Below are 20,732 nucleotides of genomic sequence, written 5' to 3'. Positions count from 1 at the left end.
TCCACTAACAGTAGAGGAGAGTTCTCTTTTCTTCACACCCTCTCCAGCATTTGTTTTTTGTAGAGTTTTTAATGATGGCCATTCTGACCAGTGTGAGGTGGTACCTCATTGTAGTTTCGATTTCCATTTCTCTAATAATTCTGCTAGTTCCCTTCTTACCCCTTCTATTTGATATTCCTTCACATTTGTGATTAAATCATGAGGTTTTTTCCTAAACTCATATTGGAAGTATAATTTTGATCTGCTCCCTAGCAGTATGTTTCTGGTGAGAGTCCTCTTCATACAGAAGATTTTTTTTGTTCTTTTCCACATGTGTCTCTGTACAGATGCAGGTGGAAAAGAACAAGAAGAATCTTCCAGGGTGTGCAACTCCTGTTTTTAAGGACTGTTTTCTTAAAATGTGTTTTCCTACAACTAGAAGGAGAATTCAAGTGGGTTCTATTCTAAATCCTACATGCCCCTATTTATTTCACTGGCCCCTGTCAAAGGTACAGACCTAGTCATTCAGGGTAACCCCTTGACACTTCACATGTCTATTTTCCCTGGTGATTTCTCAGTTCTACCAATAGGCCCTCCTTGCCTTCTCCTTTCTTCCACGCTGCTCTCAACCCTGATTTATACAGTTTCCTATACAGCTTTGCTGGTATTAAATGCTTTGGGCAGTCAGTCAGAACTTCCCTAATTTAGGTTTAAAAGGTTTAAGAAAATCTTTGAGGGATGTATTAACTACAGGAAGAAATGTTTGTCCCAGGAAAGCATCTTTATTTTTCTTCCTTGGAATCTGAATGAGAGAACAGGAAACAAACTAAGATCTTTTTTCCTACCTCCTTCCTTCACCATGCATAACCAACTTTATTATTTAATTAGATCTTTTCATTTATTTTATATATTTTTTCATTTCATTTGTATACAAACTAGATTCTTTGAAAAAGAGGAGATGGGGACAAAGGACAAAGAAGTGTAGGGCTAGGTGGACATTAAGGTAGGGCAGCTGTGGGTAGGGATGGGTTCCAAAATTCAGTGGGAACCATTCATTATGTATTACCTAGAGTTGAGTGATGCAGCATCCCTGAGCACTGACCACACAGCTTAGGGGTCAATCTGTTCACCAGAGTCTGTGGCCAAGGAGGGTGGGGTACTCAAAGGGTACTTAGGGAGGGCGGAATTTGGGAATGATGTGAGCAAGGCATCAGATGGTCACACTGTTCTCTACCATGCTGGGTCGAAGATACTCATAGGGCAGGTCCAGGCCTGCATTTCGGACCTCAATCTCCTTGTCCAGGGCAGCCAACTCCTCCTGGAATTGCTTCAGCACAGCTTGAGGTCCAGGGTCAGAGAAATAGTTTTCTTTGTGCTGCCCCAAGGCCACCTGACAGGGGAGAACAAAAAGGCTCAGCGCATGGACCCCTCAGCCAAGAACACTGCTCCTTCTCCCCTAGGGTGTAGGCATCCATCTCTAACCATGACAGGCTGGCGTCGGCCAAGGAATTTTATGAAGGTCTTCTGTGTTCGGGCCTGGTGCAGATTAGGCAGTGAGTCTACTATATCCTTCTCTGTCACATCCTTGGAGATGGGCGGAGGCTTCTGCATGGTGCATGGACCATTCGGGATCCAGGAGTACCAGTCCAGCTGCAGGTAGGAGAGCCTCTCAGAAACCCAGGCTGATGACCCAGGCATTTGGTCCCCTATCTTCTACCTCCCAGGAGCCCCAGGGGGCGAGGATCACAACAGGTTACCTGGCCCTGGTGGGTGGAAGCATGCTGACCAGTGCACGTGAAGATGCACATGGTGATGAAGTGGCAGAGCTGAGCTCGGGACTCTAAGGAGATGGGGAACCTGTGTGAGGTAAGAATTTGAGGCTTTGAGACCAGGACAGGAGACAGTTGATCTCAGGCAGTGAAAGATATCTGGGGATACAGAAAAGAATTCCTGTGTGTGGTTGTGCCTCTAGTACATACATAGTGTGTATTCACATGTTTATGGGCTTGGATGAACCCGTTGGCATTAGGAGAGAGGGCAGGAAAAGGTGAGGGAAAGTAACTAAGGGAAATATATGTGGTTCTAGAGGAAGCTCTTAGCAAGTTGCATTAAGGATGGGGAATGCTGTATGAGAGGGTGAGAAAGAAAAGGGGCTGGGGAATTAGGAGTGGTTACAATTAGAATTTCTGGAGGAATCTCTGAGTCTTGAGGTAGGGTGTCTTAAATATTTTTTTGGCTTTAAACTTTTTTTTTTTTTTTTGCACTGAGGTATAGCCAGTTAACAAACTTGTGAGTTTCAGGTGAACAGCAAAGGGATTCAGCGGTACATACACATGTATCCATTTCCCCCCAAACTCCCCTAGGGTGACTTACAGTATTGTGAAAAGGTATGGATTGTTGACAGGTGGGTGTGAGTTGACACAGGGTCAGTGGGGAGGATCTGGGCCTTACCCCCGGTCCTGAGCCCCCTGCAGTCCAGTCTCAGTGATCTCTCTACACCAGGCCTGCAGTTCTGGATCATCCTTCACAGCTCCATCACTCTTGTAGAAAAGACTGACCATCTTCTCTACGTACCTGCTCCCCAGGGAAGAAGACACTGGGTCTCAGATGGCCAGCCTAGGACCTTCTGGATCTGCAGTCCCCCTTGTTCTCACCAGAGGGCCCACTGGGTCTTCCCTGTTGGTGTTGCTCTCACCGGCTGATGACTCCCCAGAGCCTGAGCGCATCTTGGCCATAGAGAGAAGACTTCACATCCAGGAGCCCACGGTCTGCCAGGTCATCAGGAGGGCAGAAGGAGCGATAGGTCAGACCAGCTGTGGCTCTCTGGAGAATGTCTACATGGCCGCCACTCCCAGTGCTCACCACCTGAGGGCAACCCACAGCAGATAAATTAGTGTTTTCCATGTCAGCTGAGGGCTTCCCTGGTGGCTCAGAGGGTATAGAATCCGCCTGCAATGTGGGAGACCTGGGTTCAATCTCTGGGTTGGGAAGATCCCCTGGAGAAGAGCATGGCAACCCTCTTCAGTATTCTTGCCTGGAGAATTCTATGGACAGAGGAGCCTGGAGGGCTACAGTCCATGGGGTTGCAAAGAGTAGGACATGACTGAGTGACTAAGCACACAGCACGTGTCAGCTGAGGGGGATGGCAGTCAGGAGATTCAAGCCCAGTGGCCCTACTCAGGTCCCTTTATGAAGAAAGCTACTCAGGTGTGAGGCAGATCGGGGGAGGCCTTTGGTAGAGGGCATAGAGCTTCAGGGAGGAATGGCAAAGTGAATTCCTTCATCCTTGTACCCTCCTCCCTCTTTACCCATCCCTGTCCATACCAGATCAAAAATTCCCCATTTAGAGACAAGATTACTCCGGGCCAGCACGTTGATCTCCATGGTGTAGCGAAAGTGTGGAATCAGGAGCTGATTATGGAAGAAAGAATTGGAACACAGTCAAATAAGAGGGGTCCCAGGACCCATGAGTGGAAAGGAGATTAGAAGACCTGAGAGAGGAAATAAACAGGGGAGAGGATGGGTCTTCATGAAAAGAAGAGAGTGCCTGTTGGATTGTATTGGGTCAGGTTAAGATTTGGGAGAAGGAAGATGAGGAACTGTCTTCTTGGGGTCACCCAAGGTCAAAGGTTTTAGGAGTTCACTTATTTGCACAGCTTCATGTAATATGTAAGAATTTTAGGAGTCCTTTGTCTCACATCACAAAAAACTAGAAAGTTTCCTACATGTGAAATTCTATCTTATACCTGTGTCTTACTCCTATCAGTAAAGTATCTCTACTGCCTTCCATTGCACTCTTCACCTCCTCTTTGCCTTCCCTAGGGATGTCACTCCTGCTCATTCTCTCTCTGTCCTCTCTCTCACTTAGTATTTGATACTCCAAAGAAAAAAAACCCTTGGCTTAAACTTAAACCACTCTCTAGCAGCATCCTCATTGCTTGCTTCCCCTTTCATAGCAAGTCTTCTTTTTAAAAAAACTTTTTATTTTATATTGGAGTATAGATGATTAATAAAGCATTAGTTTCAGGTGTACAGCAAAGTGATTCAGTTGTACATATACATGTATCTATTCTTTTTCAAATTCTTTTCCCATTTGGGTTGTTACATAATAATGAACAGAGTTCCCTGTGCTATAAAGTAGGTCCTTGTTGATTGTCCATCTTTTTTGTTGTTGTTTGTTTTGTTTTAAATTTATTTATTTTAATTGGAGGCTAATTACAGTGTTGTGGTGGTTTTTGCCATACATTAACATGAATCAGCCACAGGGTACATGTGTCCCCCCATCCTGAACCCCCTTCCCACCTCCCTCCTTACCCTATCCCTCTGAGTTGTCCCACAGCACCGGCTTTGAGTGCCCTGCTTCATGCATCGAACTTGCACTGGTCATCTGTTTTACATATGGTAATATACACATCTCAATGCTATTTTCTCAAATCGTCCCGCCCTCTCCTTTTCCCACATAGTCCAAAAGCCTGTTCTTTACATCTGTGTCTCTTTTGCTGTCTCACATATAGGGTCGTCATTACCGTCTTTCTAAATTCCATATATATGCATTAATAATATACTGTATTGTGTTTCTCTTTCTGACTTCCTTCACTCTGTATAATAGGCTCCGGTTTCATCCACCTCATTAGAACTGACTCAAATGTGTTCTTTTTTTTATAGCTGAGTAATATTCCATTGTGTATATGTACCACAACTTCCTTATCCATTCATCTGCCAATGGACACCTTTAATATAGCAGTGTGTACATGTCAATCCCAAACTCCCTAACTATTCCTTACACCCTCCCCCACCCTGGTAACCATAAGTTCGTTCTGTCAGTCTGTAAATCTGTTTCTCATTGCAAGTCTTAAAGGAGTCATCTATGGGATTGCACAGAGTTGGACACGACTGAAGCGACTTAGCAGCAGCAGAAGCAGTATTGTCTCTACTTCCTCACATGATATTTTTCTGCTCAGCCCACACTGATCAGGCTTCTACCACCTCCACTCCCCTGAGATAGGATTAACCAGTGGATTAACCAATGACTTCCATATCAACAAATCCAAATGTCACTTCTCTGTAACTGTGTTTGCTTCTCAACAGCATGTGATACAATCACACTTCTCTCTTGAAACATTTTTTCCTTTTGGTTGCCCTGCTATCACACTTTTTGTTTCCCTCCTTCCTCAGTAGATAGCTCTCCTCTTGCTCCTTTTCTTACTTCATTCCCTCCTTTCAATTTATAAGGGTTGTGACACCCTAGAATTATATCTGGGCCAAATTCTCTGCTGTAGCTACAAACCCTAGACAGCTTAATCTAGTCTTCATAATGACTTTAGATATGTCTGTTTTCTGATAACTTTAAAATCTATACCTTCAGCCACACTCGCCTTCTAAGATGGCCCACACACTGTGGAGGGTGTTTCTCTCAAAATAAATCTACTTCTTACCTAAAAAAAAAGAGAAAGGAATCTATATCTTTAATCCTGACCCATTCCAAGAACTCCAGGCTCATATATCTAACTGCCTTTCTGACATTTTCTTTTTCTTTTACTTCTTTTTTTTTTTTTTTTTTTTTTGCCACACCACATGACTTGTGGGATTTCAGTTCCCCAACCAAGGAATGAACTCAGGCCTTGGCAGTATAAGCTCGAATCCTAACCACTAGGCCACCAGGGAACTCCCTTTCCTGACATTTCAAGCAGAGCTATTGATTCTTCTCCCCACCAAGTAACAGGGCTTTCCCCCTCATCTTCCCCCACCTCCCTTTCCTCCTACCCAGCACTTCGATCACTCACACCCTACTCTCCAGTCACACCTGATATCAGTCAGCATCCATGTACCTCCACAGATCTCTCTGACTGGAATGTCCCACCCCTTACTATCCAACCGACAACATCCTCAGCCCAAATTTCAATTTCTTTGTAAAACCCATTCTCACTCTTTCTTTAATCTTAGCCATTTCCATAGCACTGTGTATATGTGTGTCTATGTAAACTGAGATTGCTACTAACCTAACATGCCACAAGGTCATGTGTAAACATCTCCAGAGTCTAGGAGTGTGAAATCTGAAGGGCAGTCAGATGCAAAATTAAGAAATGCTGAAAGGTGGCGCTAGTGGTAAAGAACCTGCCTGCCAATGCAGGAGGCATAAGAGACGCTGGTTCTATCCCTGGGTCGGGAAGATCCCCTGGAGGTGGAAATGGCAACCCACTCCAGTATTCTTGCCTGGAGAATCCCCTTGACAGAGGAGCCTGGTGGGCTACAGTCCATAGGGTCTCACAGAGTTGGACAGGACTGAAGCGACTTAGCACACATGCACAAAATACCTTGTAGATAGGATGCAGGCTGGGCAGGCTCCTCATGGTGGCCACAGAAATAACCTCGGCTATCAGGTGGCCCCTCAGCAGGTGTGACTGTAGCTGGTGGAGCTGGAAGTCAGAGCTCCGGACCCAGGTCTTGGCAAGGAGCCAGGCCATGGGGGGATCCGAAGGCAGGAACAACACAGGTGGGGGGCATCCATTCCGAGGTGGCTGGAGCTAGAGCAGGAGAGAGAGTTGGGGGCTAAGGACCTGGGTGTCCAAGTCCCTAGGGAAGATCAATGACTGGGGGCAGGACACCTGGGTCCTCTCACCTGGATGACCATAGGTAAAAGTCTTCCATCGGGCTGGAGCTTCAGCATGACCAGAGGGGCTGCTACATACTGTTGCTTAAAAATGATGACATTAGGCTTGACCCCATCCAGCAGGGAGAAGTCAGCTTCAAAGAGAGATCCAGTCTAGCGGGTGGGGAACAGGGATAGATAAAGGGGTTGAGGTTAGTTCTTGACCTGCCCTGCCCTTCTCTCATTGGTCAGGCTGATTCCTTTCCCTATCCATCAAGTCTTTTACGTAAATGCCAATCACTTCTCCCATAACCAAAACCCCAAATGCAGAGTTTCCATGACCAGTATCGTTCATCAGAGTTGGAACTCTCTGATGTGAATTTTGTGGTTTTCCTTGTACCCTCTTCCCCCACAACAAAACTCTTCCCTTATCACCCTCCTTCACGCTTTAGCCAAATGTGGCACATTTCTTTGATCTGAATTCCCCTCCCCCCAAAAAACATAGCCCCAACTGTCTCCCAGGGCTTTGTTTAGTCTCTCTTGCTATTTCCCTCCAAAAGCTTGGGCTCTTTGCTAAGGCTGAGAAATAGCTAATGAAGAAAGAAGAGATGGAAATGGAGATGGAAGAGGAATAATAGCAGAAGGAGATAACAGAAGGAGTTGGTGTAGATCAGTGGTTCTCAACCCAAGATGTTACCCCCTAGAAGATATTTGGCAATGCCTGAAGACAACTGGGGGATGCTGCTGGCAGCTAGTGGGTTGTAGCCAGAGATGCCACTAAGCATTCTACAATGCACAGGACAGCCTCCCACAACAGAGTTATCTGACCCAAAAATATCAGTGCCAAAGTTGAGAAACCCTGAAGTATAGATGGAGGAGGGTGTAGATTAAACAGGTGCTGATGGAGGAAATGAGGGAAGGGGGAAGAGAAGAATGAGGCAAAGAGAAGGAGACCAGAATGATGGCTGGGGTGATGGGTGAACAGATGAAGCACAGCACCTGGAGTTCTTTCTCCAGCTGTGTCTTCAAGTCTTCCATTTCCGGAGGCAGCACCAACCGTGACGGGAGACTCGTGGAGCGTCTCAGGAGCATAGGGTTTGCCCCGTTGAGGAACTGGTACCCAAATAGGGCATCATCCTTCCAGCAATTGCGGACCCGCTCTAGGGACATCAGGTGGGAGGATGCTGTAAGCTCCGAGCTCCTGATGTCACTGCCCTATTACTCTCCGATCCTCTCCCCTCTCCTTTCAGATCCCTGAGTTAGAAATATGTGGGTAGGTCTGGGGATGTTAAGGTAACTGACCAGCCAGAGGAGTTTTTCCTTGCGGGAATACTTTATTGAAGTCTTCCAGTCTTCTTACAGAATTTGTGAGATCTAATGACCCCTTTAAGGCCAAGTCCTTCAACCTGTGCAGAGAGGGCAAGTACAAGAAGTTCAGGAAAGAATCCCACCTTGTATCCTGGGATGAAGATGTCAGCCTTAACCTGGCACTCAAGAGTTGGACCATAAAGAAGGCTGAGTGCCGAAGAACTGATGCTCTCGAATTCTGGTGCTGGGGAAGACTCAAGGGTTCCTTGGACATCAAGGAGATCAAACCAGTCAGTCTTAAGGGAAATCAACCCTGAATATTCATTGGGAGGACTGATGCTGAAGCTGAAGCTCCAGTACTTTAGCTACCTGATGCAAAGAACTGACTCATTGGAAAAGACCCTGATGCTGGGAAGGATTGGGGGCAGGAGAGGAAGAGGGTGACAGAGGATGAGATGGTTGGATGGCATCATCAACTCAATGGCCAAAAGTTTGAGCAAACTCGGGAAGTTAATCAAGGACAGGGACGCCTCATGTGCTACATACAGTCCATGGGGTCGCAAAGAGTTGGACATGACTTAGCAACTGAACAGCAACAACCTGGCACTCACACTTTTGCCAGAGAGAGACTGAAGTCTAAATCCTTATCTTCAAGAAATCTCTCGTTTCTGGGAAGATCCCATTGCGTATTCCCTGCTATAGGCAGGATTAATCCCTCTTTCCAGAAACCCCATCTGGAGGAAGAAGATGGAATTTGTGTAAGTAGGGTGGTGGGTTTCTTAGGATCTTTTAGGGATCAAAGGCTTCCTGGGTCTCACCGGTACACCTTCCTTCTTTCCTCAAGCTCTTTCTCCCGATGTTTCTTAAACTGGTTCTGGGGATCATCCCTCACGGTCCGGGCTGGGGAAGGGGTCGCAATAGAACAGGGTCTCCATTAACATAGCTTCATTCTGGGACCCCTTTCCAGCTGAGCTGCTCAGCCCCATCCTTTCCCTTCTGACTTTCCCTCCATCTCTCTCTCTCCTTTCCCTCTTACATTAGAACGTCCAGCCCGCCAGGTGCCGCCCTCTGTTTTCCCACTGTTCTCACCGGTGCCCTCGGGCAAGCAGATGATCTCGTTGCCCTGCACCCAGCGGTAGCAGGGGAAAAAGGCCTCGCCTTGGGTGCCGGGACCCTGGACCGCGATCCACTTGCAGAACCAGTCGAAACCCACCAGGCTTTTGTGCTTGCGCAGCTTCACCAGCAGGAGGCGCCCCAGGTATAGGGAGACTTCGACCTCGAGCTGCACCTCCTGCAGCACAGGACGCGCTCAGACATGGGGTGCAGGGTTCTCGGAGAGGGCGGGTCAGAGAACCCTCCGAGAAGCCGGGCTTCTCTTTCCCCTCCGACCGCTCCCCGGAAGAGACCTGAATCCGCGTTGGAGGCGAGGAAGAACAAGCCACTCCAAGGGGAACTCAGGCCGGCAGGCGTCTCCTTTTCTCTGCCCCTCCACCCGGGCAAGAAAGTGCAGCGCTTCTCTCCCAGACCTCTCGCCTTCTCTTTTGCTACCTGGCACCCCACCCGTGCCCGACCTCCTTCCCCAGATACCCAGGGGTCCCTCGGTGCCGAGGCCCCAGCGCCCCCCATGTGCGCCCCTCCGCGACCGCCGCAGTCACCACCACCTCCACTAACCCTGATCCGTATCGGCCGCAGTATCTTCCCCAGGTCCTTCTCCCCGTGCTCGCCCACCAGCCACAGCTGCACTAGGTTGCTGGAGCCAGCCAAGAGCGAGTCTCCGGTGGCGACGCGAATCCTGTATTTGCCCATCTTGCCCGGACTTGGACCTGGGGTGGGGGACCTGAAGGAAAATAAGCTATTTATGGGAATCTGAGGCCCAGCCCCCGTGGAAACCACACCCAGACCACTGTTTCTGTTGTGTCTGGTTTCAGGGTCCCCACCTAACACCCACTGGTTCGTCTCACCCTCAGATGCGCAGGTCCCTGTCTTGTCAGTTGCTCTGTGTCCGCAGGGTTTCTCACAAGCTCAGGCAGGTGAGCAAAAGAGAGCAAAACTCACCCACCCTTATGCATTTGGCAAGCACTTCGTGATGCTAATTCCACTCCCAGCTAGGAGTTGAACACACACACCTGCCTGCGGATGATGACAGCTAAACAGTATCATCATTGTTTGCCTGTCATGCCCACCCAATTTTGGTGAATAAATAAGACAGCAACAGGCAAGAGAGATAAGGGAGGTGGGATCATTTGAAGTGTGGGGGTGTTTTCAGTGAAGAGTGAGTTAACCATCTTGGCATTTTTTCGAGGATGAGGATGAGATAATGCCAGACAGGTGAAACAGAGGAGTTTGTTGTCCAGACTTCTCAGCCAAGAGGAGAGTTGGAATTCCCCTTCAAGTCCAGTCCTGAAGTTTCCATTGGACTTCCCCTGAAATGAGCTCCTTGGGGCCAGCACCATAGATGGAGCACCAGTAATGTACCCGGTCAACACACTCCCTTTGCATCCAGTTTTCCACCCCCCACCCCACACCTCCCAATCTTTGCTCTCCGAAGCCTCTTTAGGGACCACTGCTGTCCCAGGTACAAATCCTTTCCAGATTCCTTCTTTGGATGTTCATTTCTAACCACCCGTCTAAGGTACTTCATCTCTCCAGTCCACTTGCCTCTTCCCTGGACGTCCTGTTCCATTGTGAACAAAGAGGTTTTGAATCCACTTTTTGCTTAAACCCTGCTTCCATCTCCTCTGCTGCAATAGTTAATCAGAATAGTTGGATCAAGTGAGAATTAAAAAGTATACAGACATATGTAAACATTTTAAAATGAAATCATAAATGTATAGCTACTGATGAGCTTCCGTCATAGCTCAATTGGTAAGGAAACTACCCGCAATGCAGGAGACCCCGGTTTGATTCCTGGGTTGGGAAGATCCGCTGGAGAAGGGATGAGCTACCCACTCCAGTATTCTTGGGCTTCCCTTATGGCTCAGCTGGTAAAGAATCTGCCTACAATATGGGAGACCTGGGTTCATTCCCTGGGTTGGGAAGATACCCTGTAGAAGGGAAAGGCTACCCACTCCAGTATTCTGTCCTGGAGACTATACAGTCCTTGGGGTCACAAAGAGTCAGGCATGACTGAGCATCTTTCCCTTTGCAACTTTCCTTTTCATAACTAGCTACTGGTCAGTGTTTTTGTATAGGGCAGGGAGTTTTCGAGAGTAGGTCCAAAATAAGAGATTCTTTCAGTCTTTCTTACATATACCACACCCAAGTGAGTTGAAATTTATTTTTTATTTGATTTCTGTATGGAAGTAGTTGATTTATAGTGTCATGCTAGTTTTAGATATACAGCATAGTGATTCAGTTTATACATATATATATTCTTTTTCAGATTTTTTTCCCTTATAGGTCATTACAAAATACTGAAAATATTTCCCTGTGCTGTACAGTAGGTCCTGTTGTTTGTCTATTTTATATATAGTAGTGTGTATAGCAATATTTCATTCTTCTTATGGCCAAGGAATATTCCATTCTATATATATACCATGTTTTCTTTATTCATTCATTTGCACTTAGGTTGCTTCCATGTCTTGGCTATTACAAATAGGTCCACATATCTTTTTGAATTAAAGTTTTCATCTTTTCTGGACATAAGCCCAGGAGTGGGATTGCTGGATCACATGGTAGCTCTATTTTAAGGATTCTCCCTACTGTTTTCCATAGCGGCTGCACTAATTTACATTCCCACCAAGAGTGTGGTAGGGTTCCCTTTTCTCCACAGCTTCTCCAGCATTTATTATTTATGGACTTTTTGATTATGGCCATTCTGACCAATGTAAGATGATACCTCATTATGGTTTTGATTTGCATTTCTCTAATAATTAGTGATAGTAAATATCTTTTTGTGTGCTTCTTGGTCATCTGTATATCTTTTTTGAAGAAATATTTTATTTCAGTCTTATACCCATTTTTTATTGGATTGTTTGAGTTTTTTTGATGCTGAGTTGTATGAGCTGTTTGTATATTTTAGAAATTAGCCCCTTGTTGGTTGCAGCGTTTGCAAATATTTTCTCCCAGTCAGTAGGTTGTCTGTTTGTTTTGTTGATGGTTTCCTTTACTGTGCAGAAGCTTTTATGTTTGATTAGGTCTCATTTGTTTTATTTTTTATTGTAAAATCTTTGTGCAAATACACTATAACTAACATATCTCTTTCATCGTTAATTGGCATTTGGGTAGTTTCCAGTTTGGGGATATTGTGAATAGTACTGCTATGAACATTCTAGTGAATTTTAGCAAACATATATACATATAACTATTGGCTGTATAATTAGGAGTGGAATTGCTGGGTCATGGGGTATGTATATGTTCATTTTTAGTAAATACTGCCAAATAGTTTTCTAAAGTAGTTGTACCAATTCATACTCCCACAGTGCATGAGGGTTCTGTCTGCTCCACCATCTCACTCCATGGCACTTGGTATTTTCCATGCAGGTATGTTCCCTCCTAAAGAGGACAGTGGATATTGGAGAGCAATTAGCAGTCTCTGCCTCAAAAAGAGAAGGAAATGGCAACCCACTCTAGTATTCTTGCCTGGAGAATTCCATGGACAGAGGAGCTGGTGGGCTATAGTCCATGGAGTTGCAAAGAGTTGGACACGACTGAATCGACTTAGCACACATGCACACCTCAAATAGAAACACTTTAATACAGGAATTTACTCTGGGGAAACACCTTCACTTTTTCAAGTACTTTCCAGACAGTTTTCCACTTTGGATAGAGAAGTAGTTTTCTATTTTGTCCCATTTTGGGACAAAAACCGCTGGGGTTTTTGTCTAGGAACACCTGGGTGCTGGGTATTCTGTGAATGGGAGTAGAAGAAATCAACTGTTTTGAAAACAATATTTAAATTGGCATCTATTCTTAACCCTGCTTCTCAGTTCTCTTTCGTCATACTTTGTACCTGGAATGGATGACCCTATCTAAGGATCTGAAGAAAGGATCAGCTCATCCACAGTACAAGCTTCTCACCTTTTCAAGTCTGCAGCTTCCTTTACCCAACTTCATCATTCAACCCCGCATCTCCTTTCCATCTAAAAGTTGTTGGAATTCTCCATTCACTTTGGACCTTCTCCAGCCCTTTTCAGTATGGGTCCTTCCTTGTTCCTTTATGATCATTTTAATAGCATCTTGGGAAGAAAACTAAGATCATGGCATCTGGTCCCATCACTTCATGGGAAATAGATGGGGAAACAGTGGAAACAGACTTTATTTTCTTGGGCTCCAAAATCACTGCAGATGGTGATTGCAGCCATGAAATTAAAAGATGCTTACTCCTTAGAAGGAAAGTTATGACCAACCTAGATAGCATATTCAAAAGCAGAGACATTACTTTGCCAACAAAGGCTATGGTTTTTCCAGTGGTCAGGTATGGATGTGAGAGTTGGACTGTGAAGAAAGCTGAGTGCCGAAGAATTGATGCTTTTGAACTGTGGTGTTGGAGAAGACTCCTGAGAGTCCCTTGGACTGCAAGGAGATCCAACCAGTCCATTCTGAAGGAGATCAGCCCTGGGATTTCTTTGGAAGGACTGATGCTAAAGCTGAAACTCCAGTACTTTGGCCACCTCATGTGAAGAGTTGACTCATTGGAAAAGACTCTGATGCTGGGAGGGATTGGGGGCAGGAGGAGAAGGGGACGACAGAGGATGAGATGGCTGGATGGCATCACAGACTCGATGGACGTGAGTTTGAGTAAACTCCGGGAGTTGGTGATCGACACGGAGGCCTGGCCTGCTGTGATTCATGGGGTCGCAAAGAGTCAGACACAACTGAGCGACTGAACTGAACTGAACTGAACTGGGAAGAAAAGGAGAAAAAGAGCCCTCAGTTCTTAATATTCAATCAGAAAATCTTTTTTTTTTTTTTTTGATTGAGTAAATAGTTTGTTAGGGTATAATTCTTGCTGATGGAAACTAAACACTTTCTGATGGGCCATAAGTATCTATTGAAAGGGAAAGAAATAGAATGAGTACTTTTGTGCACAAAAAGAAGGAACTAAAGAAGATGGAATAGAAAATGTAGGAGGGGAGTTCCTCTCCTGACATGACACTATGAGGAGTTCAGTGGATCCAATCTCTAGTGAAACTAGTGCAAATTATTTTTAAATAACAACCATTTAAAATTTCTGGAGGGCTACCCTGGTGGCTCAGTGGTGAAGCATCCACCTGCTAATGTTGGAGACATGGTTTTCATCCCTGATCTGGGAAATCTCACATGCCGTGGAGCAACTAAGCCCTTGTGCCACAACTACTGAGCGTGCCCTCTAGATCCAGGGAGCCGCAACTACTGAGCTCACGCACCCCAGAGCCGGGCTTCAGAAGCCACCGCAGTGAGAAACCAGTGCATCTCAACTGAAGAGTAGCCCCCACTTGCTGCAACCAGAGAAAGGCCCGTGCAGCAACAAAGACCCAGCACAGCCAAAAATAAATAAATTAAAACTTAAAAAGAGATAAAAACTACTATGTATAAAATAAATAAGCTACAAGGATATATTGTACAGCACAGGGACTACAGCCAAAATAACTGTTCAGTTCAGTTCAGTTCACTCTCTCAGTTGTGTCCGACCCTTTGCTACCCCATGAACCGCAGCACGCCAGGCCTCCCTGTCCATCACCAACTCCTGGAGTTTACTCAAACTCATGTCCAGTTTAGTCAATGATGCCATCCAACCATCTCATCCTCTGTCATCCCCTTCTCCTCCCGCCTTCTATCTTTCCCAGCATCAGGGTCTTTTCCAATGAGTCAGTTCTTCACATCAGGTAGCCAAAGTATTCGAGTTTCAGCTTCAACATCAGTCCTGCTGTAAATGGAGTTATAATCTATAAACATTCTAAATCACTATCTTGCACACCTGAAAGTAATATAATATTGTAAACCAACTATACCTCATTTTAAGAAGATAAATATTACATACTGATGAGAAAAATAAAATCTATATAATAAACTGTGCAAAACAACTGTTATATTATTAACAAAAATTTACTCAATATTCTTATCTCAAAATACATTCTTCCTACCTCTCCAAAGTGTTTGGATGAGTAAAAGGGAAATTTTTACTCATATGAATTTACATCAAGCCAACTTTTAGTGATCCTAAAAAGCCTCAAACACTTTTTACTGAGACTTTTAATTAAGACATAGAAGAACTTACTTTTAATCAGTAGAAGAAAAAATAAGTGAATCATTTTAATCACTCTAAATTTTAAATCAAGGCAAACCCTCTGGTAGATTAAGTTGTTCTGTAAATTTTGGGTAGAAGGTGGCTCTACATAGTGTCCTGGAATTTTCCAAAATGTGAAATAAAAGTACAAAATGATATTTAAGTTTATGGAAGAATTGAGATATGTCTGTTTAAAAGGCTAAAAAATGTAACTTTCTAAATTCCCTATACTTGCTTTATAGGTCAGATAAGTTACATTACACTATTATTTAAGAATATATAAAAGTGTATGTGTGTGTGTTAAGTTGCAACTCTTTGCAACCAGATGGACTGTAGCCCACCAGGCTCCTCTGTCCATGGGATTCTCCTGGCAAGAATATTGCACTGGATTGCCACGCCCTCCTTTAGGGAATCTTCCCCATCCAGGGATTGAACTTGCATCTTTTACATCTCCTGCATTGGCAGGCAGGTTCTTTACCACTAACGCCACCTGGGAAGCCCATATGAAAGTATATATGTGTTCAGCCAAATTGGTATTATTTAAATTAAAAAATGCGGATGACTCCCAAATGTGTGTCTAGCATGGAACTTTTGCTGAGCTCCATACATTCATATACAACATCTCTATCTTGCATCAAACTCAAGTTTTCAAAAAATTACTCACTCCTCTCCCTCAACCCCCTCACTCTCACTGTCACCAGATCCTCATGCTCATCTCTACTGATGTCTGGGGCAATGCCACTGCCCTCGACATTCATCCTGAGAATTTTCAATTGACTCTGACTCCTCTCTAACTCTCCTCAGTCACCAAGCCACTTGATTTAGCCTCCTTTGTATTTCTCATGTCTATTTCTTGTCATTCCCCCTCACCTCTCCCTTATTATAATCCCCTATTAGGAATAGGGAAATACTGTCATAACTGGTCTTCCCATTCCAGTATCTTTCTCTAATCACTAAACCTCTGCCAAGTTGATCTTTCAAATGAGCTGATCTGATAATGACACTCCCATTCTCAGCAATCAACACTGGCTCCCTGCCATCACTGCAACCTCAGAAAATCCCACTACAAGCTAATTACCAATGAATCTTCCTATACCTCAGTTTTTTACTATAAAACGTAGTGCATAGAGATTCTGGAAGATGATATCAGCAGAGGCAGCAATAGATTTTGGATTTTCCTGAATGTTCACATAAAAACAGATAAATGACTACGTATCAAAACCAAAAACCCATTGATTTTTTTTTTCTTTTTCTGGCTGTGCTGCGTGGTATGCAAGATCTTAGTTCCCTAGCCAGGGATTGAACCCGTGCCCTTTGCAGTGAAAATGCAGACTCCCAACCACTGGACTGACAGGGAAGTCCCCAAAATCCATTGATTTTTACATTTATATTTTTATATTTACTGAAATTTGGACAGCAAGTTGTCCCACAAGTCCTGTAATACAAGTGAATTGGGACAAACCACCGAGAGCCACAAGAACTATGAGTTTTCAGCATCTCATCTGGCGAGAGAACACGGAAGGAAGCAACAGGAAGCCTGACAGCAGGACAGATGGGAACAGGCCAATGTGGGAACAGCAATTGAAACTAGAGAGGGATTTTTTTTTTTCCCCTACTCTAATAGCAGGTCGGTGCTCGGGCCTGTGATTAGACCTAAAGGAACTAGAACAGTCCATGGACTCTTGAAACCGACCAACTAAGGCCAGGACAAAGCTTCACACTGAGGAGAAACTCCTTGGACAAGTTCAACAAAAATGAAGGAAAGAAAAGATCCCGATAAAAGTAGGGAAGGGGAACAGATCCAGGAAATCTCAACAATCAAGACACCATGGTTGTGAACATTACAAGACAAAAAAAAAAGGTGATCTAGAAAGTTAGAAATGCTAGCTGAGCAGCGCCTCTTCCAATAATACAGGAAAACTAAATTCACATAGAAACGGCAATACAAAGGGAGTGAGGTGAAATGCCATGCAAAATTACTATAAGGAAAAGAGAGAATAAAGAACAAAACTATAAAAATACACACACAGATGTTTATAGCATCTTTATTCGTAATTACCAAAACTTTGAAGCAACCAAGTTGCCCTTCAGTAGCTGAGTGGATAAATAAACTGTGGTACATTCAGACAGTGGAATATTATTCAGCACTAAAGACAAATAAGCCATCAAGCCATGAAAAGACATGGAGGAACCCCAAATACTTTCACTAAGTGAAAGAAGCCAATCTGAAAAGGCTACATACTGTGTGATTCCAGCTATATAACATTTCAAAAAAGGCAAACCTGTGGACACATGTTACGATATAAAAATATCATAGTTGCCAGGGATTAGGAAAGAGGAAGGAATGAATAGGTGGATCACAGAGGGTTTTTAGGACAGTGAGAAAACTCTGTATGATACTATAATGATGGATACGTGTCATTATACATCTGTTCAAACCCACAGAATATAATGCCAAGTGTGAGCCCTGATGTAAACTGTGGGCTTTGGGTGACTTCGATGTGTCAGTATAGGTTCCTCAGTTTTAACAAAAGTAACACTCCGGTGCGGGGTGCTGATAATGGGGCAAGCTGTGCTTGTGTAGGGGTAGGGGTCTATGGGAAATCTCTACTTTCCTCTCAATGTTGCTGTGAATCTAAAACTACTCTTAAAAAATTATCTTAAAAAAAAAGTACAAAATAACATCATTACAGAAAATGAAAGAATACCAGAAAAGACGATCAAAAACCAGAGCAAGGGGTCAGAACAAATATTAAAACTTATAATCAAGAAAATATTCCTGAAGTAAAAGACATGAACAAATATGATGCAACATATTATGAGTATAATATATACCTAAGAAAATCAACTTAGAATGACCAGCACTAAGACATGATCTGATAAAATCACTGACCTTTAAAGAAAAAGGAAAAAAGATATTTGATGCATCTAGACAAAAGGCATATGACTTATTAGGGAAGTATAATTAAATTGTCATCAGACCTTTTTAACAGCATAGTAATGTACTATGTCATTTTAGTTAAACTCAAATTTACCTCTGTGGTTCTGGATGAGGGTTGATCAAGAGAGAAATTTGCATAAGATTTGGAATGCTTAAGAGAAAGAGCAGCTATTTTGTTGTTGTTTTCACACTTGGAGGGTTGGAGGAGGGCCCCAGGCACTGTGGCAACTCACGCAAGTTGCTGCTTGTCTGCTGGCTCACCTTATCGACGTGGGATACCACCTGGGACCACAGCTTCTTCAAATTCCCACCAGATCTCTTCCTTCAGATCTTTAAGTCCTGGGCCAGCAGCATACAGAGCTCCACGATGAATGCACTAAATTCTCTTGGGGGGCTTCACACCATTGATGCTGACAGTAGAAAGAGATATATACAGTTTCCAGTTTGTCCTCACAAGTTCCAATTTGTCCTTTCTCTCTTCCACTTCACATCTAAGTTTCCATCTGCTAGCTGAGCTGGCTTTTAGAGACTTTAGTCTCTATGCTAGTCACAGAGGCAGCAGACACGCATAGTCTTCTCCAACAGCTCCTTCAATTGTGTAAGGTCTAATTCCTGTATTAATCCCTAATTTTGTATCACTCACAGGATTCTGCTTCTCTGATTGAATGCTGACTGATACAATTGATGCTTTGTACCAAAAGAAAATGAAGAGATATATTTAAGATGCTCATAGAAAGAAAATGTGAGTTAGGGATTTTAGATCTAACAAAACTGGTTTCAAATATAAAAAGTATAGACAGACTGTTGTCAAAATGCAAGAAGTTGGAGAATACTGTTCCTGTGAGTCCTTCCTAAACTATCCAGTACTAGAAAATGACCTTGAGACAAAACAAAAACAAAATTGCTGGAGAGTCAGAACTGGTGATAAGCATTGAACTGATTGTTACTTGTAGAACAAAGTAAGGATTAAAAGGAGGATGTTTTAGATTTTTAATTGAAGCAGAGTTGACTTACAATTATTCAAGTGTACAGCAAAGTGATCCAGTGATACACATCTCAATATACTTTTTCAGATTCTTTTAATTATTGCTGCAAGGTATTATTGGGCTTCCCTGGTGGCTCAGTTGTTAAAGAATCGGCCTGCAATGCAGGAGACCCAGGTCGATCCCTGGGTCGGGAAAATCCCCCTGGAGAAGGGAAAGGCAACCCACTCCAGTATTCTTGCCTGGTGAATCCCATGGTCAGAGGAGCTGGGTGGGCTACAGTCTGAGCAAAGGGTCAGACACGACTGAGCAACTTTCATGTTCACGTTCACAAGACATTGAAATAGGTCCCTGTGCTATACAGTTAATTCTTGTTGTTTATCTATTTTATATCTAGTAATGTGTATCTGTTAATCCCAAATTCCCAATTTATCCCACCACCCTTTTCCCCTTTGGTAACCATTTGTATCATTTTCTTATATTCCACATATAAGTGATATCATATGATATTTGATCTCTCTCTGGCTTACTTTTCAGTTAGTGTGATAATTTCTAGGTCCATCCATGCTGCTACATATGGTATTTATTATTTTATTCTTTTTATGGCTGAATAGTATAACATTGTATATATGTACCACATCTTCTTTATCCATTCATCTGTTGATGGACATTTAGGTTGCTTCCATGTCTTGGCTGTTGTATATAGTGCTGCTATGAATATGATGTGCATATATCTTTTTGCATTAGAGTTTTCATCTTTATCAGATACATGCCCAGGAATGATTGCAGGATCATAAGGTGGCTCTATTTTTAGTTTTTTTAAGGAATCTCCATACTGTTTTCCACAGTGGCTGCACCAACTTACATTCCCACCAACAGTGTAGGAGGGTTCCCTTTTCTCTACACCCTCTCCAGCATTTATTTTTTGTAGACGTTTAAATGATGGCTGTTCTGACTGGTGTATGGTGATACCTCATTATGGTTTTGATTTGCATTTCTCTAATAATTCGCAGTTAAGCATCTTTTCATGTAGGTTAGTGTCTTGAATTTGTACAGCCGTAGAGTTCTGGGTGGGCTTTAGGTACTGTTCCAGGGTGGGTGGAGAGGGAAGGGGAGAGACTCAAAGAGATTCACAATGCTAATCTTGGCATTAGCAAATCCAAAGATTATGCCTATGGGATGAAAGCTGATAAACCTGCAGGAGTTTCAAAGTAGCTGTACTTGTCATTGGTTCCTATTTCAGTATCTAAAGCTGCTGAGTTTATTTCGAGGGTAGCTGGTCACTGACCACAATCATTCCTACTGTATCATTACTATTAGCAGACCCTGCTCTTCTTCCTTGTTCCTAACCGTATCCATATATGTTAGCTTTGCTGGTCTGGATGGGATGAAATACATACACGGCCTTCCTAAGGTGCCCCCATAGTCTAGGGAACCTGCTTGTTTACTCCACTCTTTCTTTCCTGGCAAAAGGAATGATGACAACATTAATGTAGGCTTGCAAAAAGGATTAAATCTGGATCAGATCAAGTCTCTTGATCTAGCTGCTTGGTTGTGGAAAATACATGGGACAGAGGAGTTGAACTGCACCATCAATAGCCAATCAGCAAAATCCAGTAACTCCACTGGTCAAACAGCCTGGGTTCTCCAACATAAATTATAAGGGTAGGGAAAAGAGGGAAGGAGAAACTATGGAGTAAAGGAGAAACTATGGAGTAAAGGAGA

At 43.7% G+C, this 20,732-nt stretch overlaps 1 protein-coding gene and 1 long non-coding RNA gene across 8 annotated transcripts in view; one reads left to right on the top strand and one right to left on the bottom strand.

Moving 5' to 3' along the window:
- The window catches only part of LOC109574012 (uncharacterized), a 148,911-nt gene that overhangs the window by 72,493 nt on the left and 55,686 nt on the right, over positions 1 to 20,732 (top strand). The window lies entirely within an intron of this gene.
- LOC109574010 (polyunsaturated fatty acid (12S)/(13S)-lipoxygenase, epidermal-type-like) lies at positions 1,190 to 9,682 on the bottom strand. The gene is made up of 13 exons (XM_070774254.1): positions 9,266 to 9,682; positions 8,966 to 9,167; positions 8,695 to 8,776; positions 7,871 to 7,974; positions 7,568 to 7,728; positions 6,599 to 6,742; positions 6,294 to 6,503; positions 3,304 to 3,390; positions 2,675 to 2,844; positions 2,431 to 2,553; positions 1,737 to 1,836; positions 1,462 to 1,629; positions 1,190 to 1,369 (listed from the first exon to the last, which is right to left on the bottom strand). The coding sequence occupies exons 1-13, from the start codon at positions 9,680 to 9,682 to the stop codon at positions 1,190 to 1,192; spliced, it is 2,148 nt and encodes a 715-aa protein (XP_070630355.1).

The sequence above is a fragment of the Bos indicus genome, chromosome 19 (assembly GCF_029378745.1).
Source record: "Bos indicus isolate NIAB-ARS_2022 breed Sahiwal x Tharparkar chromosome 19, NIAB-ARS_B.indTharparkar_mat_pri_1.0, whole genome shotgun sequence".
Classification (NCBI taxonomy): domain Eukaryota; kingdom Metazoa; phylum Chordata; class Mammalia; order Artiodactyla; family Bovidae; genus Bos; species Bos indicus.
The sequence above is the reverse complement of the archived record's forward strand: the minus strand, read 5'-3'. Positions and strand labels throughout refer to the sequence as shown.